The sequence below is a fragment of the Podarcis muralis genome, chromosome 10 (genome assembly GCF_964188315.1).
Source record: "Podarcis muralis chromosome 10, rPodMur119.hap1.1, whole genome shotgun sequence".
NCBI lineage: Eukaryota > Metazoa > Chordata > Lepidosauria > Squamata > Lacertidae > Podarcis > Podarcis muralis.
The window spans coordinates 69822490-69843771 of NC_135664.1; the positions used below are offsets into that span (position 1 = coordinate 69822490).

The 21282-nt window shown below is 43.5% G+C and overlaps 1 protein-coding gene across 1 annotated transcript in view; it reads right to left on the bottom strand.

The window, feature by feature from the left end:
* Positions 1-21282, bottom strand: part of CHCHD3 (coiled-coil-helix-coiled-coil-helix domain containing 3) — a 218376-nt gene that overhangs the window by 44701 nt on the left and 152393 nt on the right. Inside the window, exon 6 of the mRNA XM_028745324.2 lies at positions 2461-2531. Coding sequence (XP_028601157.2) covers positions 2461-2531 — 71 coding nt within the window. The remainder of the gene's footprint in view (positions 1-2460; positions 2532-21282) is intronic.

Consider the following 21282-nt stretch of genomic DNA (forward strand, 5'->3'; position numbering starts at 1 on the left):
ACATGAACCGGAAAAACTATCTGCAGACAAATGCCAGCCTGTAAAGCGAGATGAGCGCTGCAACCCCAGAGTCATCTGCAACTGGACTTAACTGTCAGGGGTCCTTTACCTTTACCTTTAAGTAATTCATTGTTAAAAATAAGCCCTGGAACTACTTCTTATCATGTGCTGTCATGACCCTTTTGAATGTCTGAGGACTCAAACTCATGCATGTGGCAACTTTGAGAATGAAAAGTATAGAAGGCTTACTCTTGTCCGTCCCCCCCAATTCTTTTTATTGATTTTCATTAGACTTAGTCTTGAGTCACCGTAAGGCGACTTTTCACCTATACATCTGGACTGTAAGAAAGTTTTTTAGTATAGTGGAACCTTGGTTCTCTAAATTAATCTGTTCCGGGAGTCTGACTCCCAAAACCATTCGAAAACCAAGGCGCAGCTTCCAATTGGCCGCAGGATCTTCCTGCACTCAAGTCAGATGTTTGGCTTCCGAAAAAGTTCAAAAACCAGAATACTTACTTCCAAGTTTTTGGCGCTTGGGAACTACTTTGTTCATCAACTAAGCTGTTCAAGAACCAAGGTTCCACTGTATATGGAAAGTTGTGATTTTACCACACTGATTGCTTTTCAAGACCATTATACCATGCAACTATTGAATGGGGTGTGGGAAGAGAAGGAAAGACTCCTCAGAAATCCCTGTAAATTGGGTCTGAGAGTTTCTGGGCCTGACTTATTTTGCAGTCCAAAGGGAAAACCATAGAGGAGACTCCTTGAAAGGTTCCATATGCTTCCATATTGACAGGACTGTGCAATGACTCAATTTTAGAGTGTTTGCTGAAGACCTTCTTATTTCAGGGCGCTTTTAATGTTTTCCATCTTAGTTTGCTATAGGATGGTTCCTGTATTTCAATTCAACTACTACAGTGGTACCTCGGTTTACGAACTTTATCCATACCGGAAGTCCGTTCTTAAACCGGAGCCATTCTTAAACCCTAATGAGGCCTCCTGCTGCCAGTGCCCTTCCACTGTTCAGATTGCGTTTTTAGACCAAGGTAAAGTTCGCAAACTGGGACACTACTTCCGGTTTTGCGGAGTTCGTAAACCGAATAGTTCGTAAACAGGGCTGTTCTCAATCCGAGGTACCACTATATTTTAAACTGCCTTTTGTTAAATTGTGTTTTAGACATGCATCATTTCATGACACAGAAATTCGGGGTTGGGGGGGTTACTAGCAAACTGGAGGTTAAATTAACTCCTTTCCAGCCCCGGGAGGAGCACGGGGAGCATTTGCACAATGCACCTACACACTGCAGCCAACACACTAATGTGTCGTGACACTCAGTTTGGAAAGCTCTGATACAGAGCTACCAATATTCATAGTGCGTTAGAAAAACTGCATGCAACTGGCACCCTTCAGATGCTTTGGAGTGTAACTCCTGCCTGCCCCAGCCGGGATATACTGAAAAGGCAGAAAATATCTCGTCCTTTGGATGTTTTCCTATGGGAAGGCTGACTAAAGCCATGAGTTGCCATAAGGCTCCTTTATGATCTTTATCAAGTTATTAAGTAGCTATAATGATATGTTGTCATGGGGGCAGAGAGCCTTTCAGCAACAACAGACTTCCAGATAACAACAGAGTACTGGTCTCTGTCTTCTACTGACAGCATTCATCAGAAAACAGTAGGAAAATGGAAGGGGGGGGGGTTTAACATTTCTGAAATGAAAGCCATGAAATATGATGGATGATGCCTTCCTGCAAGAATTAGCAGCAGAAGAAGGAAAGACCAGGGCAAAAGGTCAGAGTCACTTCGGTCCCGCAATTACTGGATCTTCATTAAGCCCTCCGGAGAAATAAAGAGAATTCAACCCAACCTTCAACACAAGGGCAAAGTTAAATTACTGATTTAAATACCTTTCAAGCCGTTGGGGGCGGGGGAAGAGAGAGATTTTACCAAAATGGCTGAAATCTAATCACAGAGGTAGCAATATAATCTAAGGCGCTTTAAAAAACAGAAAACACTATATGATTAATAAAATTAAAGAAGAGCCCCCGCCCATTGGTCTGCAACCTAATGTAATCTTTGGGATTCCTATGATGGCAAGTGCATGCTTTAAAAGTAATAACAGTGCTTGCAGTCATCCCCTGCATCTTAGTGGGCCTGATCCAGGAGACGCATCCTTCTTTGAAGATTCCGTCCCATTCTTTCCAATAAGCATCATGCAAAAGTTAAGGACATGTGTCTGCTTTGAGTTTCTATGCTGCGACCAGGACACAGTTCAGCTGATTTGGAGCCCTGGTCACAAGGCTTTTCCTGCAATGCCAATACCCGCAAACTCACTTCATTTCCATTTTCGCTTTCCCAGAAAAGGCCGGGGGGGGGGGGGGCAGGGAAGAAATCAGATTCATGGTCTTCCTTCAAAAATAGTACAAGGATAAAAAGAAAAGAAAAAAGAGGACTTACTTGAATCTGGCATCTACTTCCTCGACAGCTTTTTGGTACTGCTCCGTGGTGACTTTATAGAACTGTGAGCTCTAGAAATACAGAGAGAGTGAGAGAAATAAGCGTAAGCAATCAAAGAAGTGAATGCCAAATGAAAAAAGCATTTTTTTTCATGGGGGAGGGGGGAGTTTAGTAATTCATGAGGCCCTAACGAGACATCCACAGCTGCTCTCACTCCAAGTCCAACAATTACTAAGAGAACCTCGTTAAATTTGCCGCTGTGGTTATTCTAAGTGGCGAAAAACTTACTGGGTGGAATTCAGTTGTCACCTTATTATGACTGTTCCGTCAGTGCAAGTATTTCTGCTTGCCAGATGGAACAATCTTCCTTCTCCTGCCCCTGTGCGCTGTTCGGGGGGCGGGTGTTCTCCTAATCTTGGGGGGGGGGGCATAGCTGTCAACAATTTGAAAATAAGGGACCAGCAACCTCGAAAATAAGGGTCCAGCAGCCAAAATAAGGGATTTTAGTCAGCCAGCTCCTGAGCCAAGGGCAGAAAGCCCAGCCAGCCCAGCAGCCAAACGAAGCCTCAAGCGGTGGTTCCCACAGCGCAGCAACCCGGCAAAGGGGATGCAGCAAGGAAAGCCACCGTCCCCTCTCCGCTGGGAAGCGCTGAGCAAAGGCGAGCCCCCAGGCAACGCGGCCGATTTGACCGGCCCAAGGCATGCAAGCTCCACCCTCAAGTCGTTCTTAGACTCCTTATTGGGTGAGCAACGCAGCCAAGCAACACAGTTGGAGCCTCCCTCCTCTCTGGCTGGCAGGCAGGGAGGGAGACGAGCTGCTTCCTTTGAAACCCGGGAAATTTAAGGGACATCATCAATAAGGGACAGCAGCGGGACACGGCGCTGGGATAAGGGAGTTTCCCGCCAAATAAGGGACGGTTGACAGCTAGGGGGGGGCACAGGAAGGGGCAGAAGGAGAGGCGAGAAAGCCCTGTTGCGCTAGGAGGGCTCATTGCACTAGTTGAATTCAGCCCATTGACTGGAAAGTAGACAACCAATTTATTCCTAATCATTCCCACATCCAGCTTCTTCAGACCTGCTTTTATCCAGTCCTTCTGTTCCTTCCTACCTGTTTTCCTTGGCCCTCTTTTCCCTCTGCTTCTTGTTTCCTAGGCTCCCCACTTCCATCTATTTTCTGATTCTTACACCCTCTGTCACTGGGCTCCCCTCTACCCTTAACATCCATGCCATTCACGGCTCATGTCTCCTTGTCTTCCATTTTGACTCTGCTCCCCAGCCTTGCTCTGAGCTTTGTGACATCATAACAGTTCAGCCAATGGCAAGATCAAATGCTCACAGCAGCTTCTACTGCTTTCTCTATTGCCCATGGCTAGAGCTTGCCGTTTCTGATAAACTGATAGAACCATGAGGGCAACCAAAATGGTCAAAGGCCTGGAAACGATGCCTTATGAGGAACGGCTAAGGGAGCTGGGCATGTTTAGCCTGGAGAAGAGGAGGTTAAGGGGTGATATGATAGCCATGTTCAAATATATAAAAGGATGTTATATAGAGGAGGGAGAAAGGTTGTTTTCTGCTGCTCCAGAGAAGCGGACACGGAGCAATGGATCCAAACTACAAGAAAGAAGATTCCGCCTAAACATTAGGAAGAACTTCCTGACAGTAAGAGCTGTTCGACAGTGGAATTTGCTGCCAAGGAGTGTGGTGGGGTCTCCTTCTTTGGAGGTCTTTAAGCAGAGGCTTGACAACCATATGCCAGGAGTGCTCTGATGGTGTTTCCTGCTTGGCAGGGGGTTGGACTCGATGGCCCTTGTGGTCTATTCCAACTCTATGATTCTATGAGAGGGAAGAGAGAGAGAGTGGACCTTTGCTTTAGTTTTATAGTTAAAATAATATATGCATAATTGGACCCTGAAATGTCACCTACATATATATAAATCTGGGAAGAGGTGGGGAGGGCTTTTGCAGAACCTCCCAACTGCTTGTGCCTCTGAAAGGGGGACATGCTTTGCAAAATCAGAATTACTGAGTGGCAGAACTGCACATTCTATCTCTACATGTGTCTTGAAATGCCGTCTGCAAAGTGAGGCTGGGGGAGGCAATTTTTAGTGGGGAAAGTGGTCCGATGAAGGATCTACAACCGCCTCACTGCTCAGAATCTGCCACCCCCTGTAACAAAACAACCCCAAACCCATCTTTCCAACCCAGATGTGAAACTCTAGCTGGTGGTTGGGGAAACAGCAGGAGGGCAAAACTTCAAGGCAGATTAAAAACCGTGACGCTAATTGTAATGAGGACTAGAACCTGGTTGCTAGTTTAATGGAAACAACAGCTGGATTGCTTATCCATAATGCCGGGCATAGAAAGTGGATGCAGAACCTGACCCATCAACAGCCCCTTCATCCTGCCTTGATGCAGGGGCCATGTATGAGATGATTAAAGGTTTAGAAGGCAAGTTGCAATAGCTGGCCTGTACCAACATGGTGATTAAAATGGCGCCTCTGTATTACACCACAGATGCCTTATGCATTTCATATTTATATAGACTACACTTCACACATAATAAACGGGACACCATGCTAGGACCCTGCTCTCAGCACTCTTTAAATGAGACTAGCTAATTTTTTGATTGGGATCTGCATATGCAATTCTTCTCTGTGCCCTGCCACAATCTTCATGGTCAACCAAGAATGTCCTCTTGGACCAAGCCATAGCAAACATAATCCTCCCCTCTTATGTAGTAGTGCGTCACTTCCATTAAGCAAACCTGATAACAAACCTGTAAAGGAGACCAGTATTACTATGATCCAATTATGGACTGGGGGCTGAAGACAAAAGAGAGCAGTTTGCTCAAACTCATCCAGCAAGTTCTTGGCTAAACCTAGACCAATGGTGGGAACTTCCAGTTTAATTCTGTCCTATATGCTTCAGAGATGGTTACATGGTCTTCCCACCAGCTACAGTAATAATCTAGCAGTAAACATTATCACGTTGCAAGTATCCCTACCTCACAGCACTGGCTGCCATGCAGGTAAAGAAACTCACAGTCCATGTGGTAAACACTATCAGACATTTGGCTTGGGGAGAGCTTACTTATGGGGACATCATTTTTGGAGACATCTCTATGGCTTGCAAAATGGGTAACCTGTCCCTCGGGCACCAACTTTCTTAAGCTGAAAATCCCCAAGAGTTTTTTAATCAGCAGGTAGAAGCTTTTAACCTCAGACACGCTCCTGACTATCAGATCCAAACCATGGTTATGTGAAGTCAGAAGAAGAAAACATCACAAGACATTTTCTTTCTACTTGTGCCACATTAAGAGCAGAAGACAGGCAACAGGAAACAAGGCTCCTTTACTCCTTTACTATGTTGATGAGTGAAAGAAACTACTCCATCTGGAAAGGTAAGAGGACAGATATTTAATCATCTGAGCCTGTGTCTTTTGCTTTACCAGGCAGCTCTGAATTCGCTGGGGATCTACAAAAATCATTGGAAAAATCATTAAGCTGAGAAGAAGGGCAAGATTGTGTTTTGAGCCTCACACTTTTTACGCAAATTATAATAAATTGTGTAACAGATACCACAGTCAAAAGGGCACACAAATATTAGACAGAACATGGTGGTCTCTCAACTCGGAGCTTGCTCCTGTGATCCAGACCTAATAATTCATTTGTCTGCGGACCCAAGTTCCAAGCATGTGATTTTGGGGGTAGTTTATTTTTTAATAAATCATTGTTGGCTGCTAAGAAAATGAAAATGAAATCCTCTTCACACTGCTGACCCCCATTGCATTTAGCAATCTCGCTCGCCCAATGACAGTCACATCCAGGTTCCTCAGATACAGATAAAATCAATAGGGATGTGATTAGACAAGCAGACGGACGACAATGCACATACGGACAGGTCACCATTTGAGATGATGAATAGTCCTCTATCAACCAACAGTCCCCTCTGATGCTAACATTTACTATAATCTTATTTGGGCAGCGATTTATCTTTCTTGTGCCTGATCAATAAAGATGAACACAACAGTTGCAAGGATCGATTGCAATTTTTTATCATTTTAAAGCATGAAGGCACATTTCTGACACAAAGGCAATATTCATAGTGTAGTTCAGCTTTTTCTTTCTTTCTTTTAAATCTGCCATTTGAGGGAACAGCTGAGTCGCGACACGTTGAGAGGCTTTAATCTGACTGCAGACTATCAAGCAGCCGTTTATCAACTTAGATTCAGTTTAGCGTGGCTCTCAAATGACACAGCTTTCGCTTGAAGTTGTGTAAAAGAATGTACGCGCACATGCGCACACACACACACCACATATGCAGAGTGGTGTGCTGCGATGAGCAAACGGGCTTTCGTTGTCTAACGAAATTCTTTATTTTAAAGAGAAACTTCAGAACTATGCAAACATTAGCTAGAAATGATCGTGGTTGCTTTAATGGACTGTCAATTAGAAACTACATTACTGTACAGGTTCTAATGTACTGCCAGAGAAATGGCTTTTCGCTTCTCAGCTGGTTAATTGAAATTGTCACTTAATAGGATGATAAACTGTGGGGCTATATTAGCTTTAGGTCAGATAAAGTGGGGATCAAGGGTTCCATTCTGAAACGGGCTCTGGAACCCTTCCCCAAAACAACAGGATGGAAACAAGCAAGGTCTTCACGTTTTCCACTTGTGGCATATGAACGAGAGACAGAGTTTTAAATACAGAACCTAATGTGCAACGAATTCCAAACGTGCAAGAGACAAAAACTGTTCGCAGACTGTCTTTTTGGATGTGCAGAGCCAGCTTGGTGTAGTGGTTAAGAGCGGTGGACTCGTAATCTGGTGAACCGGGTTCGATTCCCCGCTCCTCCACATGCAGCTGCTGGGTGACCTTGGGCCAGTCACACTTCTCTGAAGTCTCTCAGCCCCACTCACCTCACAGAGTGTTTGTTGTGGGGGAGGAAGGGAAAGGAGATTGTGAGCCGCTTTGAGACTCCTTAGGGTAGTGATAAAGCAGGATATCAAATCCAAATCCAAACGCTGAGCCCTACAGAGTTTTAAAAATTCCCTGCATTTTAGATGCAACTTGCAGGGCAAACTAGGTTTAAAGAATTGCTGGCCAAAATGGCAGGCGTTTCCGGGTGGAATATATTTCAGCGGAACAGAAGGAGTATCCATGGCTCAGTTTACTAGCACACCTTTGCAGCATGACAGCCGCCAGAAAAGCGAGCCGCATGGGTCCTCTTCTCTGAGGAGAAGAGTGTGTGTGAAGCAGCACTTCGAGAGGTTGCTGCCATGTTATTTTTGTCTCGTAAATACAACAGAAAAGCCAATTTTATAGCAATTTTCATCTTATAGTACATTACAAAATTGCATGTTGACACAATCAGAGCAAAACTAATGAGAAAGAAATGTGGTGGCATGCAGCTACTACAAATGCCTTTACACCAGAATATCAACTCCGCGTTTCTTCTACAGGAGCTTGAGGGGTATGCTGTAACAGAGCAACAGGCAAATCTTCCACTCTTTCAATTCTGATGGGACTTGAGATTGTAACAGAACCTGAAGGTGGGACTGGAGGGATAACAAGCAAGGAAACAGCCTGCGCACCAAGCTCTGGCAAGGAACGCCGGGGGGAACCAACTAGATTAGCCAGGAAGCATATGAGCAGCAATAGGCCTATTCCACTGCTTAAGCATCTGTAAAGGTTTTCAGATCAAGCTCCCTCTATGACTAAGTGTAGCTGAGTGCTCACTGGAAAGACAGACCCTGAAGCTGAGGCTCCAATACTTTGGCAGCCTCATGAGAAGAGAAGACTCCCTGGAAAAGACCCTGATGTTGGGAAAGATGGAGGGCACAAGGAGAAGGGGACGACAGAGGATGAGGTGGCTGGACAGTGTTCTCGAAGCTACGAACATGAGTTTGACCAAACTGCGGGAGGCAGTGGAAGACATGAGTGCCTGCGTGCTCTGGTCCATGGGGTCACGAAGAGTAGGACACAACTAAACGACTAAACAACAACAAAAGCTCTACTGCTCCCATGCTATTTTTTTTTTTATAAAAATTTTTATTGCGTTTCTTTCCATAGTTTTGTACATTGCAAACACATACAATAGATACAAGAAACATTTTTTTCTTTTTTAACAATACAAAAAGCACAGAAAAAAAGAAAGAAAAAGAAAGAATTAGATACATTTGGACTTCCCCACCCCTTCCGGATCTGCGTTCTTTAAATTAACCATGTCAGCAATTTGTTACCTTATTTCATACCTCACTGTAACTTTCAATTGTTATGTATCCAAAATCAATATATTATATCTCAGTTTTAATACCTTTAAAATAAACATAACATATTCAATTCAATTTGTCTCCTTTTCTCTTTTATCACTTATTTTACCATTTACTTAATCATAATTGCTAAAGCATAACATTTCCTGATCGTGCACTATCTTAAGATTCGTACAGTTTGTAATATTTTTGCAAATAGTCTTTAAATTTTTTCCAGTCCCCCTCAATTGTTTCTTGATCCAAATCTCGGATTCTGCCGGTCAGTTCAGCTATCTCCATGTAGTTCATCAACTGCGTCTGCCATTCCTCCAGCGTGGGCAAATCTTGTGTCTTCCAACTCTTTGCGATGAGTATTCTTGCTGCTGTGCTAGCGTACATAAACAAAGTTCTGTCCTTCTTTGACATTTTCTGGTCCACCATACCCAGCAGGAAGGCCTCTGGTTTCTTGGGAAAGGTATACCTAAATACCTTTTTCAATTCATTATAAATCATTTCCCAGAAGGCCTTCACTTTTGGGCAGGTCCACCAGAGATGGAAAAAAGTCCCCTCTGCCTCCTTACACTTCCAACATTTGTTGTCAGACAGGTGGTGAATCTTAGCTAACTTGACTGGGGTCATGTACCACCGGTATATCATTTTCATAATGTTTTCCTTCAGGGCACTACATGCCGTGAATTTCATTCCGGTGTTCCATAACCTTTCCCAGTCTTCAAACATAATGTTATGTCCAACATCCTGTGCCCATTTTATCATGGCAGATTTAACTGTCTCATCCTGTGTATTCCATTTAAGCAGCAAGTTATACATTTTCGAAAGTGTCTTAGTTTTTGATTCTAACAATTCCGTCTCTAATTTCGATTTTTCCACCTGGAAACCCACTTTTTTGTCCATTTTAAAAACCTCTTGAATTTGAGCATAATGTAACCAGTCTCGCACCTTATTTTTTAGCTTATCCTGACTCTGCAACTTCCAGTTATCTCCAATTTTTTCAATTAATTCCCAATATTTCGGCCAGTAGGCCTCCATATTGGGTCTTTTTCGAGCCTTGGCCTCCACCGGTGATAGCCACCTCGGTGTTTTACTCTCTAATAAGTCTTTGTATTTCAACCAGACTGCAAAAATTGCTTTTCTGACAATATGGTTTCTGAACAGTTTATGAACTTTAACCTTGTCATACCATAGGTATGCATGCCAACCAAAAGCATTGTCAAAACCTTCCAGATCTAGGACATCAGTGTTTTCCAACAAAAACCAATCTTTCAGCCAGCAGAAGGCTGCAGCTTCATAGTACAACCTCAAGTCCGGCAGGGCAAACCCTCCTCTTTCTTTCGAATCAGTTAATATTTTAAACTTTATTCGAGGCTTTTTGCCCTGCCAGACAAACTTAGATATATCCTTCTGCCATTTTCCAAAACATTCCACTCTGTCCACGATCTGTAGGGTTTGAAACAAAAACAACATTTTCGGCAATACATTCATTTTTATAGCTGCGATTCTTCCCAACAAGGAAAGTTTCCATCTTGACCAAATTTCTAAGTCCTTTTTAACTTCCGACCAACATTTCTCATAATTGTCTTTAAATAAATTCAAATTTTTGGAGGACAAATAAATCCCTAAGTATTTCACCTTTTTGACCACACTTAATTCTGTTTCTCTCTGAAACCCCTCTGTTTCTGTAGGTGTCAAATTCTTGGTCAGAACCTTAGTTTTTTGTTTGTTCAACTTAAATCCCGCCACCCGACCAAACTCAGATATAAGTTCCAGAACTCTTTTTGTACTGGGCTCTGGCTCCTGCAGTGTCAAAACTAGATCATCTGCAAAAGCTTTCAGTTTATATTGTTTCACTCCGACCTCTATCCCTTGTACCAACCGGTCCTCCCTTATCATGTTCAGTAGCACCTCCAGGACTGAAATAAATAAAAGAGGGGATAGAGGGCACCCTTGTCGTGTCCCTTTTTCAATTTTAAATTCCTCCGTCACCACATTGTTCACTATTAGTTTAGCTTTCTGTTCTGAATAAATTGCTTGTATTCCATTTTCAAACCCCCGTCCCACTCCCATCCCTTCCAAGTTTTTCTTCATAAACATCCAAGATATGTTGTCAAATGCTTTCTCCACATCAATAAAAATTAACACCGCCCTTGTGTTCCTATTGGTTTGCAGAAGTTCCAAAATGTCAATGATGTTTCTGGTATTCTCATATAAATGTCTACCAGGGAGAAAGCCTGCTTGGTCTTTATGAATTACTTCATTTAAGACCTTTTTAAGTCTCCTTGCCAAAATGTCTGCAAATATTTTATAATCCACATTCAGGAGTGAGATGGGACGGTAGTTCTTAAGCTGAGTCTTTTCAGATTCTGTCTTAGGTATCAATGTGATGAAAGCTTCTTTCCACGTTTCTGGTGCCCTCTTCCCATCCATAATCTGGTTGCATACCTCCAACAGAGGTTGTATCAAATAATCCTTCAAAGTCTTGTAGTATTTGGAGGTAAGCCCATCCGGGCCTGGAGATTTGCCTAGTTGCATATTCTGAATGGCACCTTCGATTTCCTGTGAAGTTATTGTAGAGTTCAAGATTGATCTTTTATCTTGAGTTATTTTTGATAGTCCATTTGTCTTTAAAAATTGATCTATCTCTGATTCTTTCTGAGGCCCCTGTGCATAAAGTTCTTTAAAATATCTGTGGAAGCACTTCCTAATTTCTTCTGGTTTCTGTACCATTCTTCCTTCAATCTCTAGATTTGTAACTGTGTTTAGCTTTTGTCTTTTTTTCAGCTGCCAAGCTAGCAGCTTTCCACATTTATTTGCTGATTCAAACGATCTTTGCTTCATCTGTTTAATTTTCCATTCGATCTCCTGATTTATCAACTTAGAATATTCTGCTTGATGGAATTTGATTTCTCTCAGCACCTCCTTTGACTTTGGTTTAGTTCTCAATTTTTTCTCTCCTTGATGTATTTTCTCCAATATTTTGTCCTTCTTTCCATTCCAGAGCTTTTTCTTAATTGTGTTCTGTTGTATCAGAAACCCTCTCATAACAGCTTTGCTTGCGTCCCAGATCGTTCTTTTTTCTACTGTAGTGTTCAAATTTATCTCAAAATAGTCCTTTAGCGTTTTTTGGGCCTTTTTCACAATCTCTTGATCTCTTAATAGTGTGTCATTCATTCTCCATCTGAAGGAACCGGATTGAGTTAGTCTGAATTCTAATTTTAGAGCGTTGTGGTCGGAGCATGTTTTTGGGCAGATTTCCACCTTTCTGGTCTTAGGTGCCAGCCCTCTAGACGTCCAGATTTGGTCGATCCTTGTCCAGGACAGGTGGGCCTCAGAGAAGAAAGTTCCTTCTTTACCTAGGGGGTTCTTTGTCCTCCATATGTCAATCAAATCCAAATTGTCAGTCAATTCGAAAAAAGTTTTAGGCAGTCTACCGTCTGATGTTAAATTTTGACTTTGAGACTTATCCATATGTGTAGACACCACTCCATTCATGTCTCCCATCATTATGATGTTGTTATAGTCCAAATAATCCAGCAAAATCTCATGCAGCTTCTTAAAAAATTCTGATTTCCCGTCGTTTGGAGCATATATTCCTAATATCAAGATTTTTTCTCCTTGTGTCTGGATTTCAATCGCCAAGATTCTTCCTTGTTCATCCTTAAATAAAAATTTGGGCATCAGGCTCTCCTTAGCGTAGATCACCACTCCTCTTTTCTTAACCTTATCTGATGAAATAAATTCTTGGCCTAGTCTTTTGTTAACCAAAACTTTTCTGTGGAGCCTGGTCACATGAGTTTCTTGTAGGCAAATAATGTCCAATTGTTCTTTCTTCAATATGTGAAATATCTTCCTTCTTTTCTCCGGGGAATTTCCGCCATTTATATTCCAACTAAATAGCTGCAGAGACATCCTGTATTATTTTGTTCCACCTAGAGTGGTGTGTCTTCTTTGTCCTCTGGTCCCGAGGGTATAGGCGTTCCTCCGCCTCCAGGCGGTATAGGCTCAGATTGAGGTAGGGGCCAATGAGCTGCTGCTTCTTTTTGGAGATCTTCTCCGTGGTCGTGCAGGAACTTTTGTAGGTCCTCTGGTGTTCTTATTTTAACCTTCTTCTGTTTGTAGGAAAATGATAATCCTTGTGGAAACTCCCACCTATAAGGAATTGAGTTGAGTCTCAACAACTTTGCCAATTCTGAGTAGGTGGCTCTCAAGTCCAGTAACTGTTTAGGTATATCTCTGTAAATTTCCACCCTTTTGTCTTGTATCTCAAGTGAGTTTTTAAAGTGAAGGCCTAGTATCTTGTCTCTCTCATCCCTTGTTCTCAAAGCTATCAAACAGTCTCTAGATCTGTCCTTTCTTACCAATCTTCCCAGTCGAAAAGCCGATACTATTTTAAAGTCAGTTTCTTCTTTTATAGCCCAGAACTTTGAAAATTCTGTTGTCAAAAATCCAATCAGATCTTCTTGTTCAATTTCTGGGATAGCCCTTAATCTGAGGTTAGTCTCCCGATTTTTCAATTCCACCAAAGAAAGATAGGTTTGCTGGTCCCCAATCTGTTTATGCAGAGGCTTGACTTCTGCTTTAACTTCCTCGACCTCTTTCTTAGCTGACGTTGCTATTTGAATGGCTTCCCCTGCTAGTTTACGATTCTCTTCTGTTGCTCCTTGCAATTTCTCAATTGCTTGTGTATGTTGGGAAACCTGATCCGTCAATTTCTGAATCGAGGATGTAGCTTGGTCAATTTTAATTGATTGATTATCTACTTTTTGATTTAAGGTTGACAGTTGTTCCAAAATTTGCTTCAGAACAGCCTCTGATCCTCCTGCTGCCATATCCTCCTCTTCAGGTTCTTTAGGCTTTTCAACTTCTAACTTTTGCGTTGCAAGCACAGCTGGAACTGATAATCTGCGTCCCTGAGCCAAAGTTGTTTGCACAAGCTGTGCCTGCTTTTTCGCTTTTTCTTTTTCCTTAGCTTCCTTAGCTTTGGCTGCTCTTGTCTTTCCTGTACCACTCATCAGTCAATGTTCAAGGTCAAATATTGTAATCCCATGGGAAAGACAAGTCCACTTCAAAAACAATCCAATGAGAGAAAGTAAACAAATAGAGCTGTTCCCAGGCCTTTATATTCCCAAAGTCCTCTAGGGGGAGTGCCACCAGAGTTCAGTAAGAAGAAGGCAACTTTTCCGCCATTAAAATCTCTATTGTTCCGATTTTAAAAGCACAATTGTCCCAAAACACTTAAAAAACAGATTCTGCAGAGCATTTCCAAACTTTAACAAAGTTCCAACAAGGTGCCTGCAACAATATCCAGTCTAGCTAGTTGAGCTCAAATGTGTCACTTTAATATCCAAAAGTATCTAGGAAATTTTGTAACAGTTCCACAGTTAAGGCAACTTCCCCCCCGGCAGTCCGATGATTTGGAGATCACTACCTCTGTTGCCCCCAGGCAGGGGGACCACTCCAAATTAAATTTTAAAGGTTTACTCACGGATACTTCTGTATTTCTTCTTTAAAAGTCAGTCCAAAAATGCACGAACGTCCCTCTTTAACGCTTCCCCACACAGCGCATTCAGCTCCTCCTGTCCTTTGCTTTGATCTTAGAAGCAGTGCCGGAAGACGGACTTCCTTTTTCTCGTCTCCCGGTTTCAGCCAAATTCTTTAAATTTAATCCACCGAATTTCAAGTCTTTACTCACGGGATTGTTGTTTCAGCCTGATATTTCCAGGAAGAAAGGTCGGCGCTCATCCGTGACAGCCTCGCGGCTTCGCCTCCGCAGAAAGAGCGATGAACTCACAGCACCGCTCCCCCTCCTTCACTCCGGAGCCCCTTACGGGGTTCCTTCCGCGAATTCGGGTTCGCTCCAGGTGCCCGCCGAGTCCCACGGCCACGAGCTCACTCTACTCGTGGTTTTTCTTCATGGGTTGCCGCTGCGCCGTAGCGAACAACCCTTTTCTGCGGTGCCCCTCTTCACAGCTCGAAGAGGTCCGCCATCACGGTTTCGCGCCGCCTCCGGAAGTCCTCTACTGCTCCCATGCTAGACCACCTTTTCTTTGTCGTCCCATTCCCCTCCTCCTGTGCCCCATAGCTCAGCAAGGTCCAACACTGGTAGATAAAAGTGATCCACTTGGCGTTGCGTGTTTGGACTTTCAGAAAGCGCTTGGTTCAGCTACGGAATACGCTCCCGCAATAAGCAGTGATAAACACCAACTTGGATGACTTTACAGTGGTACCTCGGGTTAAGAATTTAATTCATTCTGGAGGTCCGTTCATAACCTGAAACTGTTCTTAACCTGAGGTACCACTTTAGCTAACGGGGCCTCCCGCTGCTGCCGTGCTGCCGGAGCACAATTTCTGTTCTCATCCTGAAGCAAAGTTCTTAACCCAAGGTACTATTTCTGGGTTAGCAGAGTCTGTAACCTGAAGCGTCTGTAACCCGAGGTACCACTGTGGTTGGATAGCTCAGTTGGTTAGAGCGTGGTGCTGATAATGCCAAGGCTGCAGGTTTGATCCCCGTATGAGACAACTGTGTATTCTTGCATTGCAGAAGGTGGGACTAGATGATCCTTGGGGCCCCTTCCGACTCTAATTCTAAAAGAGAAATTTATGGAGGATAAGGCTATCAATGGCAACTACCCAAAGTGGCAATGAGCCACCTACACTGTTGGATTTAGTGTGCTTTTAAATGCCAGCTGCTGGGAACCCCAAGGAGGGAAAGTGCTCTTGTGCTCAGGTCTTGGTTTGGGGCTTCCCATAGGCATCTGGCTGGCCACTATGAGAACAGGATATTGGACTAGATGGGCTACTGGCCTGATTCACAAGGGCTCTGCTTATGTTCTTCCCACATTTTTCTTTCCCCCCGATTTCAGTACTGTTGTTTCCTCTGTTACAGTACACTGTCCGCAAGTTATACTCAAGTGACTTACATTCATTCATTTCCTTATTCATCATTCATTCAGATAACAGATCCTCCCAAAGCAGCTTAGTAATAAGTAATTATTAATTACTGTTGTTTTATTGTTTCGTTGCGATTCTTTCATTGCCAACTCCTTTGGGAAGATCTGTGCCCCTGAAAAGTGGCACAGAAATAGTTTAAAGGAAGCACATAATTTAGCTCGTTAAATATAAATCAGAGGAGCGGGGAAGAATAAAACCTTCTAAGAATTCTAAAGTCAGCGCCTGCATTCCCAGCCCATGATACCAGCAACCTCAGCCCATCTGAAAGCCAACTGGGAAAGAAAAGTCTTTGGGCTCACCAGAAAGAAAGGAAGGAGCCAAACACAACTCTCATGGAAGAGATTGCCATAATACACAGCGGCCCGTGTGTGTTAAAATACTGGAAATAAATAAATAACCACTGAAAATACCCTCTATTGTGTGTCCATCATTCTAAATCTATTCACTGGCAATGGCAGACCCAGAAGAAAGGCCTCAGAATCCACTCTTAAAGCCTGGGCCAGTTATGTGGGTGCAGGTGGTTCTTGAATGCCTTTCTCAGACACTGTGATTTATTGAAAATAGGCCTCTTTTCGATAAAGCTGTGGCAAGGGTTAAATTAAAAACAAGTGAGGAGCTACTTCATGTTAGAAGATATGCCATATCTCCTCTTCTCGGGAGAAACTGGCCACTCTCCAGGCTCCCGGCACGATCTCCTGGTGACCTCCCTGTCTGCATTCCCGGCAGATGCAGGCAAGGTCGCGATCAGCGATCCTCCTCAAACGTGAGAAGAACACACTGCTCTCCCCCCCCCCTCCCAGGCAGGGGGAAAGAGAGAGACAGAAATGTATTTACATGCCTTTATTTCTGTCTTTGCAGCATTACAGAGAAACACGTCCTCTCTCATCAGAGTCCAACAGAAGAGAGACAAAACTCCTCCTCCTGTACTTCCTGTACAGGTCACACTGAGCTATTTCCGGTGCTTTGCACTGAAAACAGACTCCCCCTCTGTTCCCACGGAACAGTTCCAACATTCCCATTACGTTTGGCTTTCAAGCCACCTGCTGCTCGCGGTTGCATTGCATCCATATCGTAACACTTCACCCAACCAACTTCTGATGTGGAATGAAGCTCACTGGCTTCCATTTAAAAACTAATGTATGAATCACACCTTCAATGGGACATGGTCTACATCCTCAGTAAAAAAAAAAGGTCCCTGCAGAATTTTACAAGGTCAACTGTTTTCGCAGTGTATGGAAACTCAGCAAGTATGTGTGTCTTTAACCTAGATCGAAAATCATCTCAGGGTGCTTCATTAGAAAAGGTGCTAAAAGATCTCATGTCATCGAAGCAGACGAAAGGTTATCACCATTGAAATGCATCTGAGTCCTCGCTTGCACTTCACAGAAACAGACAGCTCTTCCATGTGCCTCCCCACTGCAAATCTGCTGGAACCACCTTTGCTTCAGAGACAGAGTGTATCTCCTTTCCGTTGTGTTAGTTTGAACTCTGATGCCTCATATTCCAACAAATTCAGATGAAGTTTATGTTCACACTTTTAACTCACTCTGTGTGAAGGCTCTGAGTGGGAGATTGGCTAAAAACCCACTTTACCAAATACAACTCTTAATGACAAGTGGGAATCACCATTAGGGTGGGCAGGGGACCTTCGGGGTCAACAGACTGACATCAGAACCTACAAAAGGTCAGTGAACTTCCAGGTTTACTGTTCTGTACAGGGCAATGGCTTGTGCACCATCACATGTGACAGAGGGACACCTGTCTACCTGATGAAACACATAGATAGGTGTCTCTCACACTACTGGTGTATGAGATGTTTGCCTACACCATGAATGGAGCATCTCTGGCCTTCCAGATGCTGTTGGACTCTAAAAATCCCATCAGCCCTAGCCAGCATGACAAATTGTCAGGAATGCTGGGAATTCCAGTATCTGGAAGGCCACATGTTCCGTACTCTTGACTTAACAGTACAGATGTTCACGTAGGAAACTTGTGCATGTCCAGAAAGCCTTGGCAATAATCATACAACCATAGAATTGCAGACTTGGAAGGGATCCCAAGTGCCATCAAATCCAACTCCCTGCAATGCAGGAATTTCAGCTAAAGCATTCATGACAGATGGCCATCCAACCTCTGCTTAGAAACCTCCAGTGAAGATCTTTGGAGAACTCCATCAGTCCTAACAGTGAACTCCATTTATCCCTAGGGGATATAGTTAAGCCTGTGGGTCTTTTCCCCATGCTGACACCTTCACAACGGGTGCACATGTGTTTTTTCTCCTAAAAGAGGACATCCATTCAGGAAATTGCCACATGTGAAGTAACCCTTAGTCCCTCATCAAGATAGGGATTTCCCCTTTGAAGACACTGACGCCTGGAAGTGTTGCTCCATTCCTTGACAAGAATAGAAAGCAACCCATGTTTATCTTTGAGATTATGCCTGTTCACTGGGAAACATGTATTCCCTTACATAATTCAAAACAAATGGCTACAACTCCAAAAGTACATGAACAATATTCATGTTAAAAGAAAAATCAAACAAGAAACCTAAGCCATGATAAAGGGAGGGAAACACATTCTTCCCATCACATATTTCAGTTACGCACTTACCCACTGCCCTTCATCCAATTAGGATCACAGGGCAATTCACAGTACATGAACAAAGCAAAAAAAATACTATCCATAAACTGTTTAATCAAACCAGGAGTTTACAACTCTTCATATCAATCCAGCAGATAAAAAAATACAGTACAGTGGTACCTCAGGTTAAGTACTTAATTCGTTCCGGAGGTCCGTACTTAACCTGAAACTGTTCTTAACCTGAAGCACCACTTTAGCTAATGGGGCCTCCTGCTGCCGCCGCGCCGCCAGAGCACGATTTCTGTTCTTATCCTGAAGCAAAGTTCTTAACCTGAAGCACTATTTCTGGGTTAGCGGAGTCTGTAACCTGAAGCGTATGTAACCTGAAGTGTATGTAACCTGAGGTACCACTGTACTAACAACCCAACTAAAACATTAATATCACCCCAAGGCCTGGGTGAATAAGAGTGCCTTCAAAACCCAAAAATGAGCGTGATTGATACACCTTAAAGGGGACAGATTTAGCAACTTAGTCATCTATCTCAGTACTGTATTATCAACACTGACTGACATCAGCTCTACAGGGTTTCTTGCAGGGTTCTTTCCCTTCCCTACTTGCTGATTTGGTCATTGAACCTGGGACCTTTCCTATGCAAAGCTCATGCTCTACCACTGGGCTATTGCCCCTTTGCCCCCATAGGCAGGGCCCCATCACAAAGAATGCCCTATCCTGAGGGACCACATGAGGGACCGTGCCAGTTGGTGGGACAAGATGGGTCTCAACTGCAGACTATAATGCCTGGGCCAACTGATATTGGGGGGGGGGGGGTGCCTTCAACACCAGAGAACTGGTGTTATACGACTGAACTTGATACACCACTCAGCATTCAAACAGTGACATTTTGCACTAGCGGCAGCTTCATGATTGTCTTCTAGTCTAGCCCCACACGGAGAGCATTACAGCAGTCTACATGCCAGGTTGCTGTGGCAAGACTATCCTGGATTTGGAATGGCTGCAGGGTGTGAAAATAGGCATTCAGCCACTGTGCCCAACTGGGCTTCCAGAGGACTTAATGGAGATGGTATGGAGAGACTGTCCAGCAAGCACCTCCTGTACTATCTGTCATGGGCCAGGGCCAGGAGTCATCTTTACCGGCTGAAGGGTGTCTCCACCTGCAGCTGATCAGCCTTCAAGGACACGGAACAGAAGGCACTGATGAGAACCAGCTGGCTGCGGACTTCTTAAAACAGAGCTCTCAGCAGCAGTCAGATGCCAGAAACAACACCTGTGGTTCTGGCCCTACTTTGATGCTTCCTGCTCTCCATCTGGAGACCCTGACCTCTGGACCGTCTGACTTCGTATGTGGATTCTGCTCTCAGACAAGTGTTCATTGGAGACTCCTAGCCCCTGCATGCTCGGCAACAGGACTTGGACGGGACTATGACACTACCTTGCCCCAAAAGAAGATATATGCCACTGAGCAGTAGCTGTTAACCTCAGGGTTCAAGGAAGGACCTCTTGAGAGTGCACCACCACCTCTTCACTGCCCCATTGTGAAGAGAGGCATTCCCTGCCACTTGACTCCACCACGTCAATTTCTCCAACCTAGTTTTTTATAAGCCAATATGGACAGGAGTTGAGGACACATGTGATCAGCTACCTAGTTTCAAGCATCTTTTGCTTCTATGGTGTCAAAGCATTCTAAGTAGACTGTCCAAACCCACCACTCAGGTAAAGCTAACTAACTGGACCCCCTTCTCAAAAGGTACAGATGCATCACTTCACTACTAAAACATTCACCAGCTAATTTTGAGAGATGCGAAAGAAAATGGAAACCTCTCATCAAAGGACGTACCTATTTCACAAGCCTTGTAGCTATTCACTCAACCATCTAATCTGCATGTAATTGAAGCACATTCTGCTAATACAAATGTTCTCGATCCCTGGCACATTCTTAGATGCTCAATGATATCTACACATTCTATTGACAGGATGCCTAATCAAAGCCATTTGTGTTTACAACTTTTTGTTCCTTGGCGCCTTGTATCTGTGATACTACATATTACAAATCTCATCCTCGCTAAGCCACTGTTTGTGATTCTTCTGTACTCTGAAGGCCCTCTGTCATCTCGCGCTGCTTTGAGAAAGCTCCGGAGGCTTAATTGGCAAGCAAGAACTTACCATTGTTCCCGCTCCGATAATACCGGCATTTCAGACTGTGAACACGCATTAGCAGAAATGGCACATCTATAATATTGCTGGGCATCTACTGAATTCTGTAGCGCAGGACGCTAGCTGATTTCTTCACATTCAAAAATATGCAAAAGGGGGGAGGGATAATTTAGTTTCTCAATGAAATAAAGCCGTCTCTGGGGATTAAGATACTTGCTGATGAATGTTATTCCACAATGGCTTGAGCGTCAAGACCAAAAGAAAACACCACCTGCTTTGCATCCTTCAATGGGATTCCAGGATCAAAAGAGCATACCCTCTTGAGGTGCTATCCAAGTAGCAGAACAAGACAGACAAGCCATAAAGTTAGTTGTCTGTGGCTGCCACAAAATTATGGATCTCTGTCTTGGCAGCTTACGAACCAAGAAAGACAAGAAGATAGACATATGCCTTTATACTGAGCAAGGCCATTGATGTGTCTAAGTCAGTACTGTCCACAATGTCTGGCAGGGGTTCTCCAGGATTTCAGACAAAGGTCTCTCCCTAGCCCTTTCTGGAGATGCTTGGGTCTTCTGCATGCACATCAGATGTTCTGCCACTGAGCTATGTTATTTCCCCAATTAATATTGCTCAATCCAGCAACCAATAGTCATTGCATGGTATCTCTGCTTCCAGTATTTTTTAAGGATGGCAGGTTTCATAAAATCCCATGCACAATGACCTGAGCAACTTAGAAAGAGGGTGAGACAGAAACAGAACTAATAATGATGGATAATTACTTGTAAGACTTTGGGCCTTTTAAGAATTATAGATTATATTTAACCATGATATTTTCTTTTTGTATTTTATTC